Here is an 11,522-nt window from a genome sequence, read left to right as displayed (position 1 = left end):
GTCAATCATATATTTTGAATTTCCGGATGTGGGAAGAAGAAGAGGGTGAAAAACAATACTGATGTGCTGCTCATCATTCTGAGAGATATTTTGACACACAACACTGGTGCAGGATGAGTTCCTGGAATGAATTATGTTCCGTTTTTGTAGAAAAATGGTAACAAAATTATTTGTTGTTGCTTATATCTAAAAAAAGACATCAGACCATATTTTTGTATAATAACACATACACCTGATACACAAACACACTTCATTAAACATGTACACATAGACATCACCTATACGCTATAAGATTGCAGGTTGATGTCTGTATATAATAACTTATATTTTATTGTAACTTTAACTTATTTTTGATTGCTACTTTAACTTATCTTTAAATGTGTTTTTTTATAAACATAGTATACACATAACATTTACTTAGAATGTTTACATTCACAAAAAAAACAAATAGATAAAACATAATAAACTATAGCTTAAAAAGAAACATTACATTTAAAAAAAAAGAAACAAGAAAAGTAAATAAATAAATAAACTCCAATATTAGGGCAATAACTACATTAAAGCACCTGACAGCATTTTAAAGAGCAAGTATGTTTTGACTAATGCCCAGGTCTGTTGGAAAATGTCTGATTTGTCTGATTTGCAAATCTGCAGTAGGCATTGAAGGATAACCGGTTTCAAGGTTTACAGCCGTTTTTAAAACCGCAAAAATTCATGATATACCATTTCTATGGTAAATTTATTTATTTATTTATTTTTCTAAAGTGTTTTTCTCCATGTAATGTAAGGAAATCTGTGTTCTTGAAACTAATAAAGATGGCTGAAGTCAATGATTAAATAATTTAGCCTGACATGTTTACTGTTCCAAAATATTATAAATGTTTCCTGAAATATAACATATTTTGGTTAATGGGTAAAACAAAATACTAGTGCATTGGTATGTCATATCCTTAAACTTTCTTAATCTTCCTTTTAACCTCCAGTCAATACACTTGTATTTTGGGACATTCCCAAAATATGTGAACATAGCAACCCACTTCTGTACAATCTCTCCAGCATTGTAATAATTGTAAAGAACTATCGAATTTGGGGACCATCAGTGGAACTCTGAAGAACTTCATCTTCCAGTCGAACTCATTCAACATTTGACTGCTTCTACCCTTATGACAATTCATGCATATCTCTTCCCATATTTCATCCTCTATTATAGAGTTTAACTCTAATTTCCAATTTCTTTTGACATAATAAGAGTCGTCAGATTTATACTGCATTAATTTTCTATGTAAATGGACTACATGATTTTTAGTATCCAGACCATGTTTAATAATATTTCTAAAATATTGCATTATTGTAATGCAATAATGGGCACCTTTTGTAAAGCTGCTTTGAAAATATAATTATTGTAAAAGAAGCAATACAAGTAAACTTGACATGAATTGAATATAAAGTAACTCTTTGTGTTAATGGTCCATTTGAGGATTAGTAGACTGTCTGCGTAATATCTGTTGATACTGCTCCTTCAACAGACATTTAACTGACTGAATGAAACTTTGCAAGTACATGTCAACTTACACTAACCCCCACCACAACCCTAACCCCAACCGACCAGTCTACTTATAATCTATTGAGAATTAGTTGGCATGTAGTTGCAATGCATCTTAAATTCAACAAACGGACCATCAAAATAAAGGTTAACAGAATATAATCCAAAAGACGCAAGAAATTAGTTTAACTTCTGCATTGACTTGTTAGCCTAAGCTGTAATCTGCCTCTCAGTATTGTGTGAATGAATGCTTTTCTCTTTATTCAATGTTTTTTTTTCTCTATTATAGCTTTTATGCTGATTTTGGACCCCTTAACCTTGCTATGCTGTACAGATACTGCTGTAAACTCAACAAAAAGCTGAAGGTAAGTGAAACACCTGCTCGATTTGTTGTTCCTCTTGAAGAATGTGCAGTATGCCACAGCAAATTCAATAAAGCCATGGAATCTACGCTCACACCCTTACAGTGGATATTTTGGGCTGTCTTTTGTGCTGACTTTCCCTTGTTTGTGATGGGAATTTAAACTACAGCTAGAAAAGCTCTCATTCAGCCCTTACTTTATGTAGTCATCAGCACATTTTTTGCCGTGTCTGTAAGGTAAAACCATGTGTGCTTATTTTAAATAAAAGCTACTTTGACCACAAGTTCAATGGGTTATGTCACGTGCAACTTTAGCCATGTGTCTGCTGTCTTTTATTTTTGACTTTGACTCACCTGTCTAGTGTTTTAATGTGGACCAAGAGTGTCTCTTGGGACTACATGCTGTTCTTGGCTTCGGGCCTCTGTGAGGATCAGCAGTTCACAGAGGTTGAAGGAATATTCCAGGTCCAGTAGATTTGCTGTGCATAGCTGATTACCACAAATAATGTTTTACAGCTTTTCAATCGTCCCTGCGTTTATAATATTTATATGTATGTAGGCAGGGGACAAAAAAGGTTTTCAAGGTATATCGCGGTTTGAAAAAGTCAAGGTTTAAAACTGGCCAAAATTTCTGTAATACTGTTTCTAAGGTATGGGTAAGATTTTATTTTTGTTTACATTTTTTTTTGTTTTTGTTTTTTAGGACAACAGTATCTCCAGCAGAAAAAAATATTCAAAGATACCATTTTAAATTGTAAAGAAATGTGTTTTTGAAACAAATGATGACAGCAGAAGTCAATGATTCATATATAGTCTGACATGTTTACTGTTCCAAAATATCATAAATATTTCAAAAAATAAATTATATTGTGTTCAGAGGGGAATTTTTTAGTTTTTTTTACCCAGACATTTAAAAAGAATATATTATAGAGCAGTGAGCACAATACCGGGATATTTCTATCCAAGGCCAACACACCGTCAGAATCTTATACTGGACCATGCCTATCTGTATGTCTATATTATGAGTGCTCTGCACAGAGAAGCTTGTAAAGGAAGTGAATGGAATGAGTTTGTAAATAAGGAAAAAAAATCTCATCGTTTCAAAAATACTTTTGAATTGATTTTGGTGAGTAGGAAAAAACACTAATGCTACGTAATTCGCCTACTTATAGTATATATTAAAAGTATGTCTTTTTTGATGAAGAAAAAGTGGTTTTGAGTCTGTAACAGGAGAGTATGCAAGTTTGGATGTTGGGAAATATAGTAGTCAACATTTAAAGTGGATTCAAAGTTGTCCTAAAACAAGAATAGGAACTTGTTTGGTTCTGATCAGGCGAAAAACCTAGGACTAGTTCACAAAAATAAGTTTCGGACAAATCAAATGATAAAGCAGAAAACTGGTGCATCGCAGAGAAAATCTACACTTTGTGTAAATGTTTATTTTGTTGGGCCAATTTGGCTTATTTTTGGCAAGGATGTAGTGTGCTAATATTTGACCAAGTTTCAGCTCTCTAGGCTTTATGGTTTGGTCTGACAGATACATAATTCTACAGAAAATTATTTTATAATAAATATTAAATTATTTTAAAATAATAATTATAAAAATCTTAACAATAGGGTTTCAGCACTTCGCGCTTGAACCCCTAATTAAATCTTTCTAGGACAACTTTCATGAAAGATTTTGATCCACTTTAAATGTTAACTACTGTATGTTTCCTAATTATTGGACTGTAGTGTTGTTTAGTTACATGCCCTGTCAATCATCTTGCCACATCATCCACATTTCTGATAAAAATATTTCATATACATATGTAATCTGGATAATAATGGTTATTCTGTCATTCTACCGTTTCGGAATTATCACCGTGTTGACGCTGATTAAATGTAATGTGGTGAAAGTGAAGTGAAGTAAATAATTTTGGTTAGGTTAGATTATAATAGTTAACAGTCATTCAAACACTTCATTACCATAGCATCTCCCCTTAACCCTTGGTTTCTCATGTCTGGCATGTTTGTAGTTTAAGTTTTAATCATGTTTGTAGTTCTAATCAAATTCATATCCAATGTGCAATGTTTTGTGACCAATATTAGCTGTTAAGAGCATGGCACAGATCTGCACTTCAAATTTCTACCAGAAACGGTAAACCATCTGGGTCACTTTGAAATGCATTTCAACATACTGTGATTTGAAACTTGGATTTTATGCGCAAAACTGGATTATCGCATAAAAGATATGCGAAAAAAGCTTCGTTTCCATCCAACGAGTCAAAGCGAACAAAATCGTCGCTTCTTCCTGATTAACTGGCACCAAATATCAAAAGTAAAAACTGAATTTGCTGCAGTAGGAGAAGCTGCATCAATCTTTTCTTCATTTAATAAACGACTGCGCCTCAGAAGGCAATCCTGACTCGTAGTGAACGCACGGTGGCGTTAGAAGATGTCAGACGCGGAGCACATGCGATCTTGATTCTGCAGGTCATTAATAATATAATAACACTAATGCTGAAACGGTTACGGTGTTTTAGAATGACCAAAACAACATTTCAGATGTTTTATAATGTGCTCATCCTGCTGGTTTATCCATTCACACACATTTTTTTTTATCATCGCATGATCTCCTATAAGAAAGTCACATGACCTTTTTAATGCACATGCTGGAGTTTGTGCGGTAAGTGTTTCCATCGTAGTTTATGCACATCTTTTCTTATCGAATAAAACGTTTATCCTACTCAGTTATGCGCATAATTTTTTTTATATCCAAAGTGTGAATAAAAATAGTTGGATGGAAACATAGCTATTGTAAAATGGCTTTATTGTAATTTGTGAACTTGTAAATATATATTGCAAAGGCAAAAATGTTTGAGGTCATCTTGAAGTATTGCATACGTCGCTATATTGATTATTGTGACAGGCCAATTGGTAAGTAGTCATTTAGTACTCTCTTTTATCCAATTGCTGTTTAGGGACAGTCTTCTCTAAGTGTAACCTGGGGTTAAGTTCGTTGCATCTTATTCACTTTGTGTACTAAACTAGTCACCTTCATGGTTACACGATTTATAGTTAACCAAATGTAAACTAAGGTTACACTACATCTTTCTCTTTACCCTCTTGTCATAACATAAGATACCCAGTAAAAATCTGCTGAAATGCACTTTGATCTAGATGCTTCAGGGAAAGCCATGTTATGTCACAGTTCTTGATCTTTTAGGCCTGATCCTTCACTCTATCAGATGAAAACAAATGTTGGGATTAGATGTGATCTTTTTTTCCCTTCCATCTACGCAGATTTTAGCAGGAGCCACTGGCATTGGCTTGGCATGTGGTACATGCTGGTCCTAAGGATTTATGGAGGAGGATTAGATGTCTGAATTCGGCTTTGCGTGTATCAGTTGTGATGGGGATGGTCATTGCCTCCACCCCAATCCATCAGCTTTGAGATTTTTCCAATTGATTACTATTATGGACAGCGTTTAAGAGCTAATATTTGGTTTCATGCCCTCTGAGATTAAACAAACTGCATTCCAAAACCTAGTGAGCTTCCTTCATCACTATTTACATAATCAGCTCCCTTATACGGGAGTCTTTGCACTCAAATTGAACAACAAGTGACAGATTTGTATTTGCAAAGTATTAAGGGATTACTTTCCCCAATTATCTTCTAAATGTATTAATAATGGCTCTAGTAGGTGCTTTAAGTCATCTTTATTTCTCTATAGACAGGGACTTAACTAGTTTGTTTTGAAATGTGCAATAAAAACTTTTATATCGTGCAATATAATGTATACCAGGACATTTAAAAGTTGAGGTTTAATCATTAAATAAACTAGATACGACAAACTAGCTTTCGATTAACTTAAATTGATTGGTCAGCTGAAAAGGACCAGTCCCAAAGTGTGCAAGGAGTTGATGGCGTCCATGTAGTGATTAAATTCTGCTGTCGTTTCCACTTTCTGAAACCATCAAAAGGTATTATAATCAACCATTATGTCTTGTGTTTTGTTCTGTGTTTCTAAAGCTGGCGAGGTGTAGTTCTCTCATGTGTTCATGTTTTGGAATTTTAAAGGTAAACTCCTATAGTAAACGCATGGTGTGTTTCCCTCCTAACCACTTCCACTACATCCACACCCATCCAACCACATGCGAATGTCCCCCGCCTGTTTTTAATTTACAAGTTGTTGCTGTAGAGATGACTTTTTTTTTTTTTTTTCTAACCTCATCAGTTTTTGGCCTGCATGATCGGTTGTAGGCTGAGGGGGAACCAAACTGCAGGAAGTGAAGCTTGGCTAGTGTCTGTTCTAGTATTATCTGGTGATTATCAGATAGGCTTTCTAGCATTGCTGGAGTTATGCAATCTCAAGATAGTGTTTTTAAAGCAGAGAATCTTCTTGAGATTATTATTATTATTTTTTTTTATCCAGTTAAGTTGTTCATTCAACAGCAATTTCTTCCCCGCATAACTGCCTCTTGCATGTAGATGTTGCTGTTTTATGAACGTTAAGCTGCCTATCAATTTGTCCAGAAGGTGAAACTTGTTTAATTCTGTTAGTTTCACTGTAAAAACAGATGATCTGTTGATGGCTAGAGAAAGGATAAGATCTTCACTTTCCAAAATAGTCGATGCTTTATCTTTAGGTATAAAAAGATTCGGGTTCAACCCTGTTTTAATATAGTTTCATGTCAATATTGAGCGAACGAATTAATGGATCACTTTCTAAATCACTTAACATTCTGTATTGTATTGTTTATAGATTTGTTTTTGAGAAATAAGGGTTCACTAGTTTCTGGTAGCTTTTTAAGAATGGATGATTTCTAGATTTTAATACTAAAAACGAATTGGCTTATTTTTTATAATACACCGTAAAGGGGGTTGCACACCAGATGCGCCCCTCGGCCAACCATGCGACAGGGTGCACACATGACAGTTGAAAGTATCACACACCAGACACGCACATTCAAATGTTATTTAATATAAAACTATTCGGATGACGCTCTGAGGTGCAGCTGAAATATAAACAGTGTCCAGAGTCGTAACTGGGTGCTGCGTACAGCCACCGACTTGTGGCACTGGTGTGCGTACCCTCATAGTTTATTTAGGCTGGTCATTTTCAGATGTCTCCGATGTCTCCGTTTTCCCCTATCCACACTGAGACAGAGCAGCAGCGTTTTAGAATGAAAAGGACTCTTCAGCGTTTCCAAAAGTTTTCGGTGCTCAAACTCTGGCGTAGTGTGGACGGATGGTGTAACCGTAGCAAAACTTATGCATTTTAAAACTAAAACTGAAACACATTAGTGTAAACGGGGCCTTAGAATTCTAAAAAGCATGTCGCTGCGTGGTGGATTGCCGAGCGGCGCATCCGGTGTGCGACACCGTTTCTCAACCATGGTCCGGAAGGACCACCAGCACTGCATGTTTTGATGTTTCTTTGGTCTGTTACACCTATTACAAGGCTGTTTCTCAATTCCAACGGACTTTGTTTTCGTGGAGACCGGTCTTGCCAAGTTACCTTGGAAGAACTCGGGAGACCGCGAGAACAGTGCAACAATTTGAATCATAAGGTAAATGCAAAACAATAGTTTCCATGTGGAGCTCCTTTACTGGACTCGACACTTGTAAACACTCAATCAGACGGGTTCCCACGGCTCTCGGCTCTCTCCTGAGATAAACAAGTTATATCTTCGAAGTTTAATAATAAATCTATAAAAAATGCTGTGCTTCCCACCTCCTTTATTCAGCCGCAATGACTTCTGGGACTTCTCGAGCGAGTTTTGTACTCAAGTCTGAATCCTCTAAATCAAAGACTTTTACGCATCCTCCGATTTTCACTTATTGAAAAACAGCCCAAGTCTTTCAGTCTCTGCTAATGAGCTGATCATTCGGGTGTATTTGGTTAAATAGAAATGGAAAATGTGCAGAGCTAGTGGTCCTACGGGAACATGGTTGAGAAACATCGCCGTAAGAGATTGACCACTAAATCTTCCCTTTTAAAACTTACTGACATTGTATTAGTTTTTTGGACTGGATTCTGCCATGTTTCTGAGACTTTTTGCCAAAAGATGACCATAAATCTTCTCTTTCCAAATTAGTTTGTTCAATGTAATCTTAGCCATCAATTTTTACTTTTAACAGTAGCAAATACTGAAATAAAATGGGCAATAGGGGAAAATGTAACTTAAATTTAAAGGAGAGACTGTCCTGAGATCAATCTATTCCTACGTTTCTTTTAAACTCTAAGCTTCGAGAGCTTTGGAAAATTCCTCTCCTCAGTTTTGCTTTTGGTATGTAGGTCTTTTTCTTTGGGGGCGGATTGTAGGTGGACAAGTTTGAATCCTCATTTGTTGTGCTGGCAGTTTGATTTCACTGTTATCCCACCCCAGCCAAACCTTTTGCTCCGTGGCATTTGGAGCGACACAGGAACAGATGCTTTTGAGGGCTTTTCAGTTCAGCTTGGAATCAGATTATTATGAGGTTTTTGTCATGTGTCTGCGCATGAGTTGCCTTGTAGCAGCTTCGCATTGTCGCTTTTGCGCACACATTTTTGCTCACCTGCAGACGCTGAAACAGCATCTCCAAATCCCCTTTAAAGGCATTGAGTTGAGTTTTTCAGAGAGCACCTCAAGCTATTTTTGTTGTGGAGAAATGGTATTTTCAAGTGTCGGTTGATACTGATGCCAGTCTCTTAATCTGTTTACCAAACATCTAACCAGTCATATTAACAGTAAATGGGTTTGAAGTGAGTTTTATATTAACCAATATTTAAATTTTTAATTGAATTAAACCAACACGTTTAACAATTGATGCAGTTTCCTTAAGTTTGTGTTTTATTTTATTTCAAGTTGCATAACAAAAAGCTTTATGCAGGTTTTGATTTTGGTCAAATGGCATTTTAAAGAACTGACTGTAACATATTATTTGAGTTTTTCTACAACATGATACTCTAGTGAAGGCAATGTTATTTTGTTTACATTATCAATCAGCCATAATACTTTACAATTTTAACAATTTACATTTAAAACAAAAATGACTTTTAATTAGTAAATTTAACAAATACCTATTTGCTTTAAATGGCTTACATCATTAAACATTATAGATAATGTAGTTTAAGTTACAACATTTGCATTAAAATTTTTATAAAGTTCCAAATTTTCATTTGAGCAATGGTGCGTTCACAGCAGATGTGGATGAAGCATCAAGCGCGAGTGATTTACATGTTAAGTCAATGCGAAGACAAGAATAGACATCCTGCGATGCAATTCGTTTGAAATGAGTGTTTGACGTGCTTAACACGTGAATAACTCTAAAATCTCAACTTCATGGGTGGGATTATGATGTAATGTCATATATGTCAATAGCATTAATAAGCTCTCGTCTAGAGATCTGCGCAGGACTAAATTTTGAATCCCGCTTCCGCCAAGTTGTTAACCCGAACCCAACTTCTCCCGCTTATATTCAGCATTTGTTGTCCCGCTGCCCGCCCCGCCCCGTTTTCTACCACCATTCCAGCTAACGGGCGGGGGGGAAGAACAAAACCAAAAACCACCCAGCTATACTGGTCAGCTCCCGCTGGAATGCAGCCATCTACTGTTTTTTTTTTTTTTTTTTTTTTTTTTACTTTATATTGATTTAAGAGCCAATCACACGGCAGAAATGTGTAACTATGGGAATCCAAAAGTGTGTTGAAATTTGAGTTGCACCGAATTTTCAGTCACCGAAAATTAATCGTCCAACAATATGTTATGCATTTATTGGACCCCCTTATTTTTGTGGCTTCAGTCAATGTTGGGGGTACTCTTTTAATTTTGCAAGCGTTAACAACTTGTATCGAAATGTATATTGTTATCGTTCTGTAAGACTATTATCGAGATTACAGTTTTGCCAAATCTCCCAGCCCTAGCTCTGCTCAGTTGGAAGTACCACTGAAAGCTTCCATCATCCAGGTCTAGTGCACTCTGACACTGCGTTGTTTTTCAACCTTCCTAAAGCACAGCTACTCTCTCAGTAAAATCAATGTTAGCCATTTAGCAACAAAGCCACCGAGCAGACTGAATCCCCACCCATGGTGTGAATCCGCATATTGTGAAGTGAATTTGATGTGCAAATGAAGCGATTAAACCGCCACGTGTCAATTACGCATGATTTATTCATATGCAGCATAAGAGTTGAAAGAAATTAATTTTTTTTTTCAAATGAATGATTTCTTTAAAATGCTATTTAATGATTAATGCAATTTTGTGCTAATTCCGTTTCTGTAAATTTTATTTTGTTTTAATAAACTTGCTTTGAATTCATTTAATTCTACACTAAAATGTTTAATTTGGCAGTTTACTGTTGTGAGTCGTGTTTTTTTTTTTTTTTTTTAATGGTTTATTTCTTATACAATGTATCTTTAGGCCTGTCACTATCAAATCTTGCTCTACGATATTTTACACCACTATTTATTGCGATTAAACAATATTATTGTCCTTTAAAAATCTATTTATACCACTCCTTTTTATAACGCAAGTATGATGCAATAGCATCATAATAGAAGTATACTCTTTTAAAAAAAGATAACATTTTATTCTTAAAACGATTTAATTTAATCAGAGCAATTTTAATCATTAGGAAACAGAATGTTAGGATGTATTTTAAAAATAACATGTTTAACAAAGTCAATTTAGAGCACAGGATGCTAAACAGAAAACAGACCACATACTCTACCAGATCTATTTTCAGTTGTTAGATAGTAAAGACTAGTGTTTTTTTTTTTTTTTTTTTTTTTTTTTTAAACCATACTAACGTTGACATCTTCAATAGAGATTGGATGAGATGCAGAGACAGAGCAATCAGCTAAAATGTTGCTGTATGGGCAATATTTATCGCATCACCAAAAATGATTGAGGTCATGTCAATTTGTTGTGCAATAAGTCGATATATTGATTATTGTGACAGGCCTATATATTGTTATATAATACTAGAATCAGGAGCTACTGGGAAGTTGAATTATGCAACTTTAAGTGTTGAATAAATTTTATATTTGAAAGTATTCTGCTGCTTTGTATGTAGTCTAATGCATTTGTTTTGTTTTTTTGCAGTCGTTTACACTGACCAGAAAGAGGATTGTGCACTACACCAGCTTTGACCAGCGCAAAAGGGCTAATGCCGCAGTGCTGATCGGCGCTTATGCTGTGAGTATCCCTCTGTCCTCTATTAATTACTTTCGCCGGTCTCAAGGATTCACACCCAGGGCAGAATCTCTCACTGCTCTGCAAATGAGCCACTCAGCTGTTTCCGTCCAAACCAACAGTCCTCCCACATCGCAGCATCGACAGCAGAATTCATACTGAGTCTTGTCGGATGTTTGCCAGAGTCCTCATTCCAGCCTCCCCCTCAGAGAGCGACAGACTGCTGACTGACTGGAACATCCCCCGCGTTGTGGCGGCATAATAACTCCATCCTCGACTGGCTCGCGTGCCCGTTTGCCCTGTTCCCCTGCATTCATTCATGTAGCCCACCACGTACACAGCGGCCCTTGTGAAACGCCGTGACTGCATGAGCTGATTACGCCATTGGACGTCCACACTCTCTTCCTGTTCCTGGCGCTCTCGGTCCGGGCAGATTTATTGCTCAGATGGCACTTG

The 11,522-nt window shown here is 36.1% G+C and overlaps 1 protein-coding gene across 26 annotated transcripts in view; it reads left to right on the top strand.

The window, feature by feature from the left end:
* Positions 1–11,522, top strand: part of cdc14ab (cell division cycle 14Ab) — a 75,350-nt gene that overhangs the window by 6,680 nt on the left and 57,148 nt on the right. For 25 of the 26 annotated variants that reach the window (XR_015521280.1, XR_015521282.1, XR_015521281.1 and 22 more), the window contains 2 exon segments: positions 1,833–1,908; positions 10,977–11,069. Coding sequence is in view for 6 of the 26 variants with exons in the window: in XM_087303072.1 (XP_087159198.1) it covers positions 1,833–1,908; positions 10,977–11,069 (169 nt within the window). In the remaining 20 variants the exon portion in view is untranslated. 26 annotated transcript variants of the gene reach the window in all.

This window comes from Danio rerio, chromosome 22 (assembly GCF_052040795.2).
Source record: "Danio rerio strain M-AB ecotype USA chromosome 22, GRCz13ab, whole genome shotgun sequence".
Taxonomy (NCBI): domain Eukaryota; kingdom Metazoa; phylum Chordata; class Actinopteri; order Cypriniformes; family Danionidae; genus Danio; species Danio rerio.
This window is presented reverse-complemented; position numbering and strand designations above follow the sequence as displayed.